Source organism: Eumetopias jubatus, unplaced genomic scaffold (assembly GCF_037043125.1).
Source record: "Eumetopias jubatus isolate StellerSeaLion01/CBP00866 unplaced genomic scaffold, mEumJub1_p1.0 scaffold_1, whole genome shotgun sequence".
Taxonomy (NCBI): domain Eukaryota; kingdom Metazoa; phylum Chordata; class Mammalia; order Carnivora; family Otariidae; genus Eumetopias; species Eumetopias jubatus.
This window is the reverse complement of record NW_028274807.1, coordinates 212,523,768-212,539,496: the sequence shown is the minus strand read 5'-3', so window position 1 is coordinate 212,539,496 and position 15,729 is coordinate 212,523,768. Positions and strand designations below refer to the sequence as shown.

General features: G+C 59.6%; 2 protein-coding genes and 1 non-coding gene across 6 annotated transcripts; 1 reads left to right on the top strand and 2 right to left on the bottom strand.

Moving 5' to 3' along the window:
• Positions 1 to 91: 91 nt before the first annotated feature.
• On the bottom strand, positions 92 to 9,261 carry MCOLN1 (mucolipin TRP cation channel 1). Of its 3 annotated transcripts, XM_028093209.2 has the most exons (14): positions 9,144 to 9,254; positions 6,398 to 6,594; positions 5,545 to 5,712; positions 5,285 to 5,450; positions 4,562 to 4,670; positions 4,228 to 4,324; positions 3,915 to 4,014; positions 3,581 to 3,687; positions 3,304 to 3,453; positions 3,056 to 3,157; positions 2,566 to 2,688; positions 2,076 to 2,291; positions 394 to 524; positions 92 to 292 (listed from the first exon to the last, which is right to left on the bottom strand). In XM_028093209.2, exons 1-14 carry the CDS (start codon positions 9,172 to 9,174, stop codon positions 256 to 258), a joined length of 1,734 nt encoding a protein of 577 aa, XP_027949010.1. In that variant the 5' UTR covers positions 9,175 to 9,254; the 3' UTR covers positions 92 to 255. The 3 variants fall into 3 exon arrangements, with proteins under 3 accessions (XP_027949010.1, XP_027949008.1, XP_027949011.1); XM_028093207.2 differs by lacking the exons at positions 92 to 292; positions 394 to 524 and having other exon boundaries at positions 534 to 2,291; positions 9,144 to 9,258; XM_028093210.2 differs by lacking the exons at positions 92 to 292; positions 394 to 524; positions 2,566 to 2,688 and having other exon boundaries at positions 534 to 2,291; positions 9,144 to 9,261.
• A 1,329-nt stretch (positions 9,262 to 10,590) lies between these two features.
• Positions 10,591 to 10,692, top strand: LOC114200883 (small nucleolar RNA U13). Its single transcript, XR_003607536.1, has one exon. It is a non-coding gene; the product is annotated as a small nucleolar RNA U13 (small nucleolar RNA).
• Positions 10,693 to 11,502: 810 nt separating this feature from the next.
• Positions 11,503 to 15,447, bottom strand: ZNF358 (zinc finger protein 358). Of its 2 annotated transcripts, none has more exons than XM_028093112.2 (3): positions 15,371 to 15,447; positions 13,593 to 13,698; positions 11,503 to 13,333 (listed from the first exon to the last, which is right to left on the bottom strand). In XM_028093112.2, exons 2-3 carry the CDS (start codon positions 13,663 to 13,665, stop codon positions 11,583 to 11,585), a joined length of 1,824 nt encoding a protein of 607 aa, XP_027948913.2. In that variant the 5' UTR covers positions 13,666 to 13,698; positions 15,371 to 15,447; the 3' UTR covers positions 11,503 to 11,582. The 2 variants fall into 2 exon arrangements, with proteins under 2 accessions (XP_027948913.2, XP_027948914.2); XM_028093113.2 differs by lacking the exon at positions 15,371 to 15,447 and adding an exon at positions 14,459 to 14,560.
• Between the last annotated feature and the right edge of the window lie 282 nt (positions 15,448 to 15,729).

Genomic DNA, 15,729 nt, shown 5'->3' with positions numbered 1-15,729 from the left:
CTGTTGGACGACGCCTTAAAGGGGCCGAAACCGACTGGCGCAGGGAATGCCCCTCCCGCTAGAAACGAGAACAAGTTTATTTTCCCGTTTATTTAACACCCACCCCACCCCTGTCCCACCCGTGTCCGACCCGACTGGGCCAGGTCCTTAGGGCGCGGCAGGGAACCGGTCCTTAAAAGCAAAAACCCTAAAAATAAATAAGCGTGAGTCTCCGCAGTCTGAGGGCTAATGTCCTGTAGCAGTGGCGGGTCCAACTCAATTCACCAGCAGCGAATGCTCCTCCGAGGCGTCCCTGGAGGAGAGGCAGTAGCAAGCAGCCTGTCAGCCGGGGCGGAAGGCAGCAGTTCCCTCGGGCACGTTCCCTGTCCCCAGCCCCCAGTCCCCAGCTCGAACCTGCCGCAGCAGCAGAGGAGGCTGCAGGCCGAGCCGCTCCCGCGGCGGAACTTGCCAGAGGTGGGGCTGTCCCGGCACTGAGCAATGTAGGCCTGGAGCTCGCTCTCCTCTGCGCCAGCACCGCCTGGGTGCTGGGGAGAAATGCGGGGTGGCCCCTTTGAGGTCTGCCCTCCCCACCACCTCCTCGCCAGCCAGCCAGCGCGATCTCCTCCCTGTGACTCAGCGACCAGCCAAGCTCCCCAGCCCCACCACCCCTTTGCACTTGAGGTCCCCTCCACCTATCAATCCTCGGGGTTTGCTTCCCCGGGAGACACTGCTTGGCCCCTGAGTATGTGCACGTCCCGCATCTTGGTCAGCTGGTGCCCTCTGCAGCTGCTCCAGCACCCGGAGCCATACCTGACACAAGCTGGGTGCCCAGATGGGCCCATCTACTGAGTGGGTGCACACGGCGGGAGCAAGGTCTGGGCTTGTATATCCAAGGCTGAGACACACGTGTGACATCTAGGTGCTAGAGCAAGACCCAGGGGGCTCCTTGGGCCCGAGTGACAGGAGTGTATCTGTGGGATGACTGTATCCATGCTTGGGAGTGGGGGATGAGCCCCTGCATCCATCCCCAGCAGAACTCTGGCTTTCGGCAGAACCTTCATCCCTCCCAAACTGGTAAAGAAGCCATCATCTCATCCCCAAGTCCTTTCTGGCTACTGGGCCTTTGCTTTGGCTGTTCCTTCTCCCTGGTGCTCTCTCTTGAACTCCCCTCTTGTCGATCCAGAAGTTTCTGAGACGATGGAAAGGAGGTCTGCTATCTGTGCTGTCCAATCTGGTAGTCAATAGCCACATTAGCCTTTGGGCACTTGACAGGTGGTGTGAGTGAGGAACTGAATGTGGAATTGTATTTCATTTCAACTAAAGTCAAAATTTAAGTAGGTACATGCGGCTAGGACCAGTATTAGCACATTCTAGGAACTTTCCTGGACTCACCCCAATACGAGTCTAAAGCAAGGGATCCTTTTGTAACCTTCATCCCTCTCACCAGTTGGTCATCCCACTACTGTTCATGGATCATCCACCTTGCCTACTGCTCTGGGATAGCCTGTATATACCATGTTTCCTAGCTACCCAGCACAGGACCCTCAGACACATCTGCTAAAAGAATTGGGTCTACCTGCCACTCTCACATTCTACTCCAACCATTCTCCACTGACCCCTGCAGCCTGCAGAACCACCACCATTCCCTGGACCCAAAGAGCTCCCACCCAGGCCACCCTACAGGATGGGAGGGTTAGGATCAGGGCTTCCAGAATCACACAGTCCCGGGTTGAGCCCGGTTCTACCACTTAGTAGCTGACCTCAGGGAAGTCACTAAAACTCTACAGCCTGGTTCCCTGTTGGTAAAAGCAGACACAGGAACCTTACCGGGCCAGAGCCCCACCCTGATAAAACCAAGAATGTGGCAGCTGTGATCAGCACACCTCCCCCCACCCCCAGCCACCTCTCTTCCGGCTTCTCAGAGTCTCCCACCTTCTTTCCCCAGGTCCTTCCCTCCTCACCCTGCACCACATCCCCTGAGACCCTGCTGGGGCCAACTCCAAGGGACCTGGAGCCCAAGGTTCGGGGCTGTGTGTACATGAGGGTTGGCCCCCCGCGGAGACAGGCTGGGGGAGGGCATGCGGGCCGGCGCTGACCTTGATGGTGTCGTAGGCTCCAGTGATGAGCGCGATGAACAGGCTCAGCACCATGTAGATGAAGAGGCTGATGAAGGAGTAGAGGTAGAGCTGGGAGAACAGCCAGACGAGGCTGCTTCGGCCCTGCTGAGCCTGCATTGCAGCAAACGTCACGAACATGTCGTCCCCGTTGATGAGCGAGAACAGGCACTCCGACACCATGGACAGCGAGCGAAACTGCCAGCAGGGCAGTGGGGTTGTGGGGTCAGAAGGACCGTGGGTGCAACTGGGGGCTGGGGATGGGGTGGGTTCACGGGGGGTCAGAGGGAACAATGGGCAGAACTGCTGGAGACTTCCTGGTAAGGTACCAGGGGTCAAGGTGGGCTGTTCAGGGTGCCCAGATCAACAATCAATAGACCAGGGGTCAGAGGGTTGAGCAGTGGGCTTGGAGAGGGGAGACAGGAACCCCTTGACTGTGGGTCATGAGCACCACGCCCTGGACAGCCCCTACCTTCACATGGTAGGGGCCCAACACGATCCAGCCACAGAAGCAATAGCCCAAGTAGATGACAGCCACACAACAGCAGAAACGCATAACGCTGGGCAGGGCCACCCGCAGTGTGGCAATGAGAATCTGTGGCAGGCAGATGGGGAGGCCTCGATGAGGGTATGGCCACAGCCTAGGTTGGCCTTGCGAATGTGGCCACAACCTAGGTTGGCCTTTAGGCAGGCAGGGCCTGGCTAAAGTCACACCAGAGCGGCCACAGAAGCTGGAGGTAGTTTAGAAGGGGCGGGTTGGGGGGGGCAGGGGGCCTGAGGATACCCCATGGCCAGACTGGGTACATCTGGGGTGGGCAGATATGGGGAAGGGACTCATGACAGGCCATCTATAGAGGCTGGTGATGGCTACAGCTGTATGAATTTATACGGGGGAAGAAAGTGAGAAGTGGGGAGCATACGGCCACCACCTGGAAGGTCCAGCCTGCACATTCGAAACTTACATTGTACTTATGGAAGAAGGTCAGGTAGCGGATGACGCCGACCCAGACGAGCAACGTGGAGGTGCCCAGGAGAATGCTGCAGACGTCGTAGCTTGCCAGGTTCTAGGGACAGCAACAGTGTCAACCCCACCTGGCCCGGCTCTTCCCGGGGGCTGTGGCCCCAGGCAGGTATGGGAGGGGTATGCCGGGGGGGTGGTATAAGGGACCAGGGCCTGGAACGAGTCAACAGGGCCCTGGGCAGGACCCACCTTGGCTTCAATGCCAATCTTCATGATGGTGCCCGAGATGGTAAGCACATCGCTGGTGACCAGCAGGATGTACCAGCCATTGACAAATTCCAGCCGATCCCAGAGGCTGATGACCCGTCCCCGCTGCCGCCACATGAACCCAACAAACTCCTGCAGGAGGCAGGTGGGGTGAGGGCTGGCCCGGGCAAGGGACCCTCTCTCCCCGGCCCTTATGGCCCCCCCGAGCCAGGCAAGGCTGGCTCAGGCACGCATGCGCGCCCCTGGAGGCAGCTCTCACGTTCTGCAGCAGAAAGCCACGCAGCAGTGAGCGGGCACACAGCAGGAAAGAGAAGGAGCAGGTAAGGATCACGACCACATCGAACAGGAGCCGGAAGCTGTTGTCTCCTGTGGGGAGAGGCCTTGGGTAGGGCCAGGGGTGGCTTGGGGCCTTGGGAGACTAGGGATGGAGCTAGGCCCAGGCCTAGGGCGCTGCAGGACTGGTGGTGGCTACTCAGGGGGCTTACAGGTTACCTGGGTGAGTCAGGAACTGCGTCCATGCTGGTCTGGGGCTTGGGGGATCCCCGGGCAGGTCAGGGCCCCTGCTACCACGGGTCTGGGGGTTGGGGGCTCACCATGCCTGAAGACGCTGGGGTGCTTACACTCCTGGATGTGGGCCTGGGTCTCCAGGCTGATTGGGATACGCCCACTGTGCGCCTTATTGTCAAAAGTGATCTGCAAGGGTATGGCAGGGCAGGAGAGGTCAGAGTAAACCTTGGCAGACCTAGGCTCCCAGACCTGCATGATGAATGGTGTGTCTGGCCCCAACTCCCTTATCACCCCTAAGCTGCCCTTGGCCAAGGGTCCCCAGCCCCGGAGCTCAGGAGCCCTGTGGGCAACCCTTATCACTGGAGCACCTGCCACCCTTGTCCTGGACACTGGGCTTACCAGGACACTGAAGGTGTAGCAGTCTGGAATTTCATTGTTGATCAGGCTCTGGAGATTGATGGTCTTCAGCTGGAAGTGGATGGTGACGTTGATCAGCCTGGGAGGGAAGCTTCGGTGAGGGAGAGGGGCTCTGCTGGGCCCTCCTGCCGCCTCCCGCCCCACACCGCAGCGCTCCTGCCCCACGTTAACTCTGCAGCTTGCAGAGGAAGTGCTCACACACAGGCATCAGCATGGTCTTTCTCTGTCCCCGCCGGTGGGGGTGGCCAAGGATGCCTGGCATCCTGCCTCCCCCAACCCTCAGCCCAGCCCTGGAGGCCCCTCCATCAGGCAGTACTTGTGGAATTTCAGCGTGAGGTTCTTGTAACTGGCGCTGCCGTCCGAGAGGGAGAGATCATCACTGGGGGGCACAAGGGGTCTCTCAGGGGGGTCCACCTGGATGCAGTCTGAGGACAGGGAGTCAGGGAAGGGACACTGGGGGCGGGAGAGGCACAGGAAGGTCTCCCCGGAGTCCCCGGCAGCCCCCTTCCCTCCTTCACGTCCTACTATGAACTTAACATTTGTCATCTGTTCCCCACTGTCTCCCCTGGAGAGGGCCCAGTTCGTCTTACTCCCTACACAGGCCCGAGGGCCTGGCGCTCAGTGGGCCCCCAAATGCTTAGTGAATTAATGATATTAAAACACAACACTTGGGGCGCCTGGGTGGCTCAGTCCGTTAAGCGGCTGCCTTCGGCTCAGGTCATGATCCCAGGGTCCTGGGATTGAGCCCCGCGTCGGGCCCCCTGCTCGGCGGGAAGCCTGCTTCTCCCTCTCCCTCTGCCTGCCACTCCCCCTGCTTGTGCTGTCTCTCTCTCTCTGTCAAATAAATAAATAAAATCTTTAAAAAAAAAACAAACACTTGCATTTTTCTGCACACCAAGCATTCTACCAAAGACACTGCAAACATCAAATTATTAACAATCAGGACAACCCTATCTGCCAGATGAATGGGAAGCAGAACTGGGATTTTAATTCCAGCAGCCGGCGCTACCAACAGTTATGCCCTGCCCTGCCTACTCACCAGTGACAACCATGGGATCAATGTCAAAGGTGTCGTTGGCTGGGTCCACGTGGCCTCGGTGGTAGTACTGCTGGCAGAGGGCCAGGGCCGAGCCGTTGGCCCAGGGGCCACCCCCGCCCCGCACGTAGGCATACCGGCCTAGCGACACATCAGGGAGCATCAGGTACTGTGGGCAGAGAAGGGGAGGGTCCGTCAGCCCTGCGCACTCTCCCCTGCCTGCCCGCCTGCCCACTTGCCTGCCTGCCCCTGGTTGCCCGCACCTGGTCTACAGCATGGAAGATGGCCTGGTAGAGCTGTTCCCGTGTGTAGGCCGCGAAGGTGTCATCTGCCCCATCCGAGTAGCCCAGCAGAAAGAGGTGCCGGAAGGCAATGGTGTTCTCCTCCCGGAATGTCACTGCCAGCTGGTTGCTGAGCCCAAACAGGATGAGCTGGGGCGGCGGGGGGAGAGTTGACAATGCGGGGCACGAGGAATGCCCACCATAAGTCCCCGGTGAGCAGCACACAGCGGGTGCTCATGTATCTCATGACAACAGAGGCTAGTGTTCATTAGATGTTTACCAGGTGCTAGGTTCTGTGCTAAACCCAAACCTACAGGGTAAGCACCACTGTTGGGCCCTTTTACCGAAAGGAAATCCAAAGTATCCTAATATACCCTGAATTACAGCGTGAGACCAGAGGCTCCTTAGGGCAGGAGCGGGCTCTGATTCATCTTGGGGTCCCCAAGGCCCACCACAGGGCCTGAGATGGGGGGGCAGCAACTGTCTGCTCAGCCACTTGGTCAGTTCTCTTTGAGGGTGAACATGGCATCAGACTGCCTGGGTTCAAGCGCCAGCTCCCCATGCTTGGTTGCTGTTTGACTTTGGACAAGTCCCTTCACCTCTCTGAGCCTCAGCTGCCTCATCTATAAAATGGTGGCAATAGCAGTTGCCAGGACCTCAAAGGGCATCTGTGAAGTTACAAGGAGCTGTTCCCACCACGGATCTTAGAGGGCTTCCTGACTGATTACAGCCATTGCCACTGTTCCTATGTTGCTGCAGGGTTTGGACTAGGCTCCGACTCCAGACACAGCAGCGGCCACAGGTGGTGCTCTGCTGGAGCCCCTGCAGGACTTACCTGCACGGTGACCACTAAGATCTTCACGACTTGCAGCATCAGCTTGAAGGGCTTGCGGCCTTTGGCCCGAAATTTGTCACAGGGACTCATGAAGAAGTACTTGAGCCGGCGGCGGAGGTCCTCCTCTTCCGGAGGGACCGGGGAAGCCCCAGCCTGGGTGCCATACCCAGGACTGGGGGTTAGGAGCCGCTCGGTCTCTGCAGGAATGGGGGAGGGTGGTGGGGACCAGGCCCAGGCAGACCCACCTGCCCTCAGGGGAAACAGGTCCCATGCACCAGCCAAAGAACTCTGAGAGATCTAAGAAAACCCCAAAAATCTGCAACATTTTGTGGATATATATATAGCAGTCCTATCAGAGGTTACATATTTGGATTTGGGGCTCAAAAGGGCCTGAGCTGATTCCTGACCCTGCTTCTCACTGGCTTGGGCAGGGCACTCCGCCCTGAGCCTCAGCGTTCTCATCTGCAGAACGGGGCAAAAACACCTCTCACCAGGAAGCTGAGGATTTGATGCTTACAAAACAATTATCACAGGGGCTGGTTTGTGGTTAAGAATGTCAGAACATTCCATCATTGTTCCATTTGTGGATTTTGGGAAGAGAATGAATTGCTTCCACTGGCTTCCCACAGGGCACTCAAGGCTCGAGAGCTCATCTCAACTCCAGCCTCCAGGTATGAGCATGGAGCTCAGCTACATTCCAGTTTTTTTCTGATCAAACACCCGAAGAAGGATTTTTCCACTCATCATGACCTGGCCCATCCAGTTGACACCCTCACAAGCCCCAGGCCCAGAGAAGGGGAGATCGACAACAACAGTAACAATAACAGAACATATTTGCTGAAGACTCACTGCACACCAATGGGTGTTATTACCACACTGCCCGTATGTTAGTTCATGAGCTAATATAGCATCTTCATGAAGGGCACCAGCTTCTGGAACTCTCACAGCCCTAGAACCAAATCCCAGACCTCCCCCCTCCCCTTCCCAGTTGGGGGGATCCTGGTCATCTTTCAAAGCCTCCATCTTCTCATTTGAAAAGTGGAAATAAAAAGTCTACCCAGACGGGGTGCCTGGCTGGTTGAGTGGGAAAGGCATGCAACTCTTGATCTTGAGCCCCACCTTGGGTGTAGAGATTACTTAAAAATAAAATCTTGGGGCGCCTGGGTGGCTCAGTTGGTTAATGGACTGCCTTCGGCTCAGGTCATGATCCTGGAGTCCCGGGATCGAGTCCCGCATCAGGCTCCCTGCTCAGCAGGGAGTCTGCTTCTCCCTCTGACCCTCTTCCCTCTCGTGCTATCTCTCATTCTCTCTCTCTCAAATAAATAAATAAAATCTTTTAAATAAATAAATAAATAAATAAATAAAATCTTAAAAAAAAAAATCTACCCTGAGGTTGAAATTCTGAAAGGTGTTCTCTGAATGAAGCGGGATAAAGCAGATAAAAGCCTCAGTTCAGCCTCCAAGTCTTGGTAATTCTTTAGAAAATAGGGTTTATTCTTAACACTACTTATTCTCTTCACTCCTGAACCACCGAAGAGAAAGGTCCAAGGTTTCATCAACTGCTGGGGTCCCAGCTGGTCACAGCAGCCCAGAAGCGTCCCTGACACACCCCCACCAGAGAACCCTGCTTCTTCCCAGGGCCTGGCCCCGCGCCTGCCTGACACAGCTGCCAGGACGAATGTGAGCACTGTCAGAACCTGTCCTGCTGGGAGGGTCAGCTCCTGGCCTGTCCTCTGGAGCTTGGATGCTGTTGTGGTTGTTTACAAGATAGTTGGATGGGAACCAGAGGGCAGGCCCGCCTCCCTAGCTGGGATCCCAGTTAACCCACCCCAGATCCCACCAGCAGGGACAGGTTTCAGGTATCTCCAGCTAGCTCAAGAAGGGAAGACCAACACAAAGGGTCTTCCTCCAGGCTCCCCCATGAGAAGCAGAGGCTGAAGAGACTGGAGGCTGGGTTTCCACCGCTTGAGTTCAAGAAAACTGAGCTTCCACAGGTTTGGACTCATGAGATCAAGTTAGGCGCCTGGGTTCAAGGAGGTAACTCCCCCCGGCCCCCCAGCCCTCTATCTGAGTTTAGAGAAGCTGAGCATTGCCTCAAGAACTGGGGAAGGGAAGGGTGCCTGGGTGGCTCAGTTGGTTAAGCGACTGCCTTCGGCTCACGTCATGATCCTGGAGTCCCGGGATCGAGTCCTGCATCGGGCTCCCTGCTTGGCAGGGAGTCTGCTTCTCCCTCTGACCCTGCCCCCCCCATGTGCTTTCTCTCTCTTTCTCTTTCTCTCAAATAAATAAATAAAATCTTTAAAAAAAAAAAGTTAAAAAAAAAAAAGAATTGGGGAAGGGAATCCTGGGAGTTGCACGTGAGGGTTGGAGAAGCCGGTGCCCACTGAGTTCCAGCAACGCTGAGCAATCGGAACTATGCTCAGAACGCAAACCCCGGACACCTCCAGGACCTAGGTTGGAGAAGCTGGCGGCCCACCCGCTGCCTGAGTTTGGGAACTCTGAGCAGAACCTGGGTCCAGGAAGAGCACACAGGAGTCCCGCCAACTCCAAGGTCGGAGGAGCGGGCGCCCACCTGCCGCCCAGGTTCTCGGAGCCATCTGTCCCCATCTCCCCCACCGGGACGCTAAGAGGTCAGCACCAGAGTTTAGGCAAAGGAAACCGGGAGCTCCGCCGCCCCAGGTCCGGGGAGCTGGCCGCCCGCCCGCCGCTCGCGTTCGGGGTCCCGCGGGGCCGCGCGCGCCCTCACCTGAGCCCCGCCGGCCCACGGGGGCCGCCATGCCGGGGCGGGGAGCGCCGGACGCCGCCGGACGCGGCCGGGCAGCCGGGGTCCGGGCGCCCGCCGCGGCTGCAGCGGCCTCGCTCCCTCGCGGCGCCGCTTCAAACCCTCTCGCGTCAGCTGACGCCCGCCGCGGTCACGTGACCAGAGCGCCCCCGGGGAGCGCACGTGACCGGATCCCGGCCCACCCCCTGCGCCACGACAGTCCCGGCTGCCGCAGCACGCATGCGGGCCTCAACTAGCTCCTTGCGGGCGGAGGACGGCCCTGAGGTCCTAACGCCCGCGGGCGATCGATGTGCTGGGGGATGGGCTGGCTGGGAGAGCGCCGGCGTAGGGCCGGCTCGGCCCGGGCTCCCTGTCATGCCCGCGTCCCGTGCCAAATTCCTGAGTTCCATACTCAGTGCTTGACCCCTTACCCTCCGCAAAGTCCGGTGATGACCATACGGCCTGTCTCATGGCTGCCTCTCCATCCTCCCAGAAACCCCGTGTTACTCTCAACTCTCCCGCTTCTGCTCCTCTCGTCCGAACTGTCAGCAAATCCTACTCCATTTCCTAAGTATGTCCCAAATAGGACCAACTCACATCCCCACTCCTGTGGCCCTCAGCCCAGAGTCCCCCATCATTCCTGGCCCGCACCTGTGCAGCAACCTCCTCCCTGACCTGAGGCTCCCACTCCTGACCCTCTCCTGTTACACTCCCCAGGCAGCAGCCAGAAGCATTTTCCAAGAGTGGTTCCTATCGGCCCTCTGCCACAACCTGCTGTCTTCCCATTGCTCTGGGATGACAAGCGAACTCTGACCTCAGTCTACCAGAGCCCTCTGTTCCGGCCCCCAATCTCCCCTGGCTTACCGCTCAAGGGCCCCAGGGCCTTTGCACTCTTGCTTTGAAAAGAATGCTGGTTTAATTACGCAAACTCTGGAGAACAGGCAGTTTAGATTAAATCTAGGCCCGGCCAACTGCCACCTATACATCTTCCAAAGAGTCCCTTAGGGATGCCTGGGTGGCTCAAGGGATGCCTGGGTGGCTCCGTCGGTGAAGCGTCTGCCTTTGGCTTGGGTCATGATCCCAGGGTCCTGGGATCGAGTCCCCCATCGGGCTCCTTGCTTCATGGGGAGCCTGCTTTTCCCTCTGCCTGCCGCTCCCCCTGCTTGTGCTCTCTCTGTCTCTCACAAATAAAGTCTTTATTTAAAAAAAAAAAAAGTCCCTTAAACTCCACGTTTACTCTTTTGCAAAATGGGGATACTTAGTCATAGTTACCTGCCTCTTGGAGCTGTTGAATTAAGAAAACGCAAGAGCACAAAATGCAAGAGCACTGCACAAGGCTGGGCAAACAGTACTGACGATTAAAGTAGTGGTTATTGGGATTATGGAATCCTTCCTTGGGAAAGTAGTCCCCCCACCTAAATCAGAGGTCTTGATCCTTTTGTGGACCATGAGCGTGATGACTGAGCATTCATGCTGTTGTGAGATGTGTCTCTCCCAAACCTTGTTACCTCCTCAGCACATTACCTGTCTGATGTGTGTGGGGAAAAAAAGTCTTGTTATGCGTCTCTTAGAATGAACTATATACCCTGTAACTACTTCATAAATGTTCCTGAGTTTGGCATCTGTGAGTTCTGTGAAGGCTGTGCTTATCTTGTCGCCGGCTGAGACCCCAGCAATCAACATGTTTTTGTTCAGCACATAAATGACCACCTCTTCTGGGCGCCTGGGTGGCTCAGTTGGTTAAGCGACTGCCTTCGGCTCAGGTCATGATCCTGGAGCCCCGGGATCGAGTCCCACATCGGGCTTCCTGCTCAGCGGGGAGTCTGCTTCTCCCTCTGACCCTCTTCCCTCTCCCGCTTTCTATCTCTCATTCTCTCTCTCTCTCAAATAAATAAAAAAATCTTTAAAAAAAAAAAAGACTACCTCTTCTGTCCAGTGCTGTGCCTATAACCTGGGCTGTGAAGGACAAGGGGTAGGTTATGTGAGCAGATGGGTAGGGCTGCCTGCAGGGTCTCATATCAGTCTCCATTATCAGCCCACTAGACTGTGAACATGCCAGAAATTCCACCACTCATAGAAAAGCCAAAGGGAAGGGATCCTGCTCAGACCACCTGCAGGGGAAGTCTGCCCATGACTAGGGTGGCCAGGACTGGGGGAGCAGAGTGGTAACTGCTGGGAGGGACCAGTGTGAGACCTTGTGGGGGAACTGGGAAGCCTGGAGGATTAGGGCGGAGCCAGGACGTTGGGGTTCCAGCTATTGCTGGCACCGGCCACACCCTCCCATCTCCTGAGGAAGGGGCTGTGCATTAGAGGAAAGAGAAACAGGCAAGCCACACAACACAGAGCCAGGAGGCAGTGGGAGGATTTTACTAAACTGCATGACACACAACTTCCCCAGGCCCCCCATGAGTGTTGGCGTCCACTTCAGCCATCGGGCCCCAGCAGTGCCCCTTGCTCCTGCACCCACTCAGGACTCTCGCCAGTAGGGATGGCCAGACTGACAGTATCATGGGTGGGAGAGCAGGGGTCAGGGTGAGACTCAGGGTTGGGGTCGGGGCTGGGCACGGGATCCTGGTCAGGGCTGGGACCAGATCCTTGCTCAGGGCTGGCCACGAGGTCAGGATTGGCGTCGGGACCAGGCTTAGGGTCAGATTTGACAGAATCAGGGGTGGGGGTAGATTCAGAGCCAGAGACAGCTTTGGGGCTGGGATTAGGGAAGGAGCCCACCACGGAGCCAGGGTCAGAGCCCAGGCCAGAGCTGGGGCCAGGGCTGAGGCCCAGGCCAGAGCCGAGAACAGAGACAGCATCAGGACCCAGGAGGGAGACCTGCCCTGGCCTCAACATAGAGGCAGGACTGAGGCCGAGGCCCGCGGCAGCGGCGGCGGCGGCGGCCGCGGCGGCGGCGGCCGCAGCCGCGCCCTCGTGCACCCGCTTGTGCTTGGTGAGGCTGGAGGCTTGGCCAAAGGCCTTGCCGCAGAGCTGGCAGCGGTAGGGGCGCTCTCCGGAATGCACGTGCAGGTGCTGCAGCAGCGCGGAGCTCTGGCCGAAGGCCTTGGAGCAGTGGGGACAGGCGTAGGGCCGCTCGCCCGTGTGGATGCGCAGGTGGTGCTGCAAGTTGGAGCTCTGGCCGAAGGCCTTCCCGCAGTGCGGACAGCGGTACGGGCGCTCGGCCGTGTGCGTGCGCTGGTGCTGCAGCAGCGCCGAGCTCTGGCCGAAGGCCTTGCCACACTGCGGGCACGGGTACGGCCGCTCGCCGGTGTGCGTGCGCAGGTGCTTCAGCAGCGCCGAGCCCTGCCCGAAGCCCTTGGCGCACACGGGGCACTTGTGCGGCCGCGGGCCGCCGTGCGTGCGCAGGTGCTGCGCTAGCAGCGAGCCGTGCCCGAAGGCCTTGCCGCACACCGGGCAGTGGTGCGGCTTCTCGCCGCTGTGGCTGCTGCGGTGCTTCAGCAGCGTGGAGCGCCAGCCGAAGGCTTTGCCGCAGGCGGCACACTGGTAGGGCCGCGCGCCCGTGTGGATGCCGCGGTGCTGGGCCAGCGTGGCGCCGTGGCTGAACGACTTGCCGCAGTCGGGGCAGCGGTACGGCTTCTCGCCGCTGTGGGTGCGGCGGTGCTGGCTCAGCCCCGAGCTGCGGCGGAAGGCTCGCCCGCAGTCGGGGCAGGAGAAGGGCCGGGGAGGGCTGGCAGGTGCAGGGAGCACCGCGGGACTGGGGGCCAGGACCTCGGGAGTGGCAGTGAGGCTGGATGAGAGGGGGTCCAGGTCTGGGGACTCGGTGGGGCTGAGGGTGTCGTTGTTAGGGTCAAGAACCAGGGGGACAGGGCCGATGACGTCTGGATCGAGGTCGAAACTTGAGGACATGGGGTCGAGATCTTGGGGATCCGAGTCACGGGTGGCTGAGATGGAGCTCGGAGCTTCGGCGTCGGGGCCCAGATCCTCAGAGACGGGCTCCAGATCTTCATAGCTGGGGTCCACATCCTCAGAGACAGTGTTGAGGTCTTCTGGGTCAGGCTCTGGGTCTTCACAAACTGGGTCCAGCTCTTCAGGGTTGGGGTCCAGGTCCTCTGAGTCGGAGTCAAGCTCTTCATAAGTGGGCCTCGGGCCTTTGTGGCCTGGGTTCCTGACCAGGACCGAGCGCCGCATCCCTGGTGTGGAAGTGCTGGCTGCTTCTGGGGCAGGATCTGCAGGGTGAGGACAGAGGGTGAGTGGAGGGTAGGTTCTGGAGGCCAGGGGGTCTCTTTTGGAGTCTGGGCAGGGAAGTGAGAGGGGGCCATGCCATGGCCCAAAACCCACTCCTGAACACACACATGGATCCTGCCCTTGTCTCAGATCGCAGGGAGACTTGTGATGCGCTCCAGCCAGGGCAGGGAGAAGAGGGACCCTGGTGGGACATGGAGGGTGGGGTGGGGTGGGGGGAACCTTCCCTTCTCAGCACCACACCTGGATGGAAGTCATGGGACCCGGCACTAGAGGTCTCCAGTACCCAGCTCCAGGGCTCTGCCCCTCTCTCCATCTTGGGCTCCTCCTCTCGTGGGAAGCTTGGGTCCTGTGGAGGAGAGAGAGTCCAGGGTTCCTACCTGCTTGACTGGGGTCCCCTCATGGGGAAGAGGGTGAGTGCCTGGGTTCCTGTGCTTGCTCCAAGTACATGGCCTGAATTCCTGTCCCGTAGTCGGGGATGACATATTTGGGGGTTCCTAGTAGCAAGGGCAACCTCTGGCTTGCCTCATAGAGAGGAAGCATCCTGAGCTCTGAAGCTTATATCTGGGGGATGGGGGGGACAACATCTGGTACTCCCCTTGCACCATTGAGGTAGGGCAGGGGCACCTCTGGCTTGCTTGCTGGGGAAGAGGTGACTGGAATGCCAGACCTCACAGTTCAGGGGTGGGAATAACTGTCAAAACACCTGTGTATCCAAATGCCAGTTCCTAAAGCTGGGGGGGGGGGTAAGGTGGGACCCACTGGGGCACAGAGAGACCCATGGACCCGTAGCCAGGTGAGTAGGGACAGGTGTTGTACCCGTTTGCCCAGTTGTATAGCAGATCCTGAATTCTAATCCCTAGGTGGGGGCAAAAATAATCCTTGGGGCCCCTATGGGGTTACTGAGGGGCTTCTGGGTCATCTCCTAGGAAAGGGAGATTCCTGAGTAACTAACTGATCCCAAGGCTGAGGTCAAGTGTCAGGATACTTTTTTGGTCTCCTCCTGGAGAAAAGATCCTGAATTCCAGCCCCATACCTGGAGGTTGGAAGCAGGGTGGAGAAACCATTGCTGGGAGCCCTTCTGGGGAGCAGAGGGAGTTCAGGATTACCTGATGGGGAGGTGATGTCTTGAGCTATCCGCCCCATGGCTGTGGGTTGGGGGGCAAACAAACAGATCTGTTCCTGGAGGGAGGGATGGGGGGGCCTCTGGCTCTCCTGGGGAGAGGGACATCCAGAACCACAACCCCACAGCTCCAAGTGGCTAAGCAAATGGAGAGGGTGGAGTTCTTAGATCACCTCCTCAACGGAGACACCACATTTGAAGGGTGAGGGGGAAACAATGCTTGGGTCCCCTCCTGGGTTTCTGGGGGGGGCAGGGGAACCTTTAGATGGCCTCCGGAGGAAGGGGCCTTCCAAACTCTCAACTCTTAGCTGGAAGGGGGGAGGAGAACTGAGTTCCTGGGGGGAGGGGGCAGGTGGACCCCTGGATCACCTCCTGGGAAGGGGTTTCCAGAACTCTGGACCCCAAGACTGGAGAGTGAGGGGAACAATAACTGGGCTCCAGGGGGTCAGAGGGTACCCCCGACCCCCCTCCTGAGGAAGGGCCTCCTGAACTCCCAACCTCAGGCTGGAGGGTGGGGAGAACAATACTTAGGCGTCCTCCAGGGTTCCTGGGATAGAGAGGGTCTGGATCGCCTCCAGGGGAGGAGGCGCTCTGAGCTCCCGACCCCACAGCTGAGGGGTGCCCCCCCCATACCTCCCCGATTTCAGGCGCCCAACTCGGGCTGGGCCCTCCTCCCCCCGGGGCCGCGGCGGCGGAAAGGGCACGCTAGGCCCGCGGGCCGCGGGGGGACCCCCCTCCCCTCCCGCCCGCGACCCTGCTCTCCCGGGCCGGGCGGGCGGCGCGCGGGCGGGGAGGGGGGCGGCAGACAGAGGTCGCCCCGGGCCGCGCCCCGCACCCGCCCCCGCCCCGGCCCCGGCCCCGGCCCCCGCCCGCCCGGCCCGCTCGCGGGGACACTCACCCGGCGCCCCTTGCCCCTGCCCGGCCCGCCGCGCCCCCGGGGCCCGCAGGAAGCCCCCCGCCCGCCAGCCCCGCCGGCGGCCCCCTCGGCCCAGCGGCCCCGCCAGGCGCTCCCGGGGAGCGAGAGGGGCCGGCCGAGGGCCGCAGCGGGAGCTGCTGGGACTTGTAGTTCGCCCGCGCCCGCCGCGGCCGTCGCCATCGCTGCCCCCGCCCCCCGGGCCAGCCTTTGTCCCGGCCCGGCCGCCCCGGCCGCGCGGCCGCGCCTTTGTTTGCGCCGCGGCCTCCCGCGCTGCCCTTGCCCCGGCCCGCCGCGGCCCGGCGCCTCAGGCCCTCGCTGTCCCTCCCGGCCCCCGCGTGCTT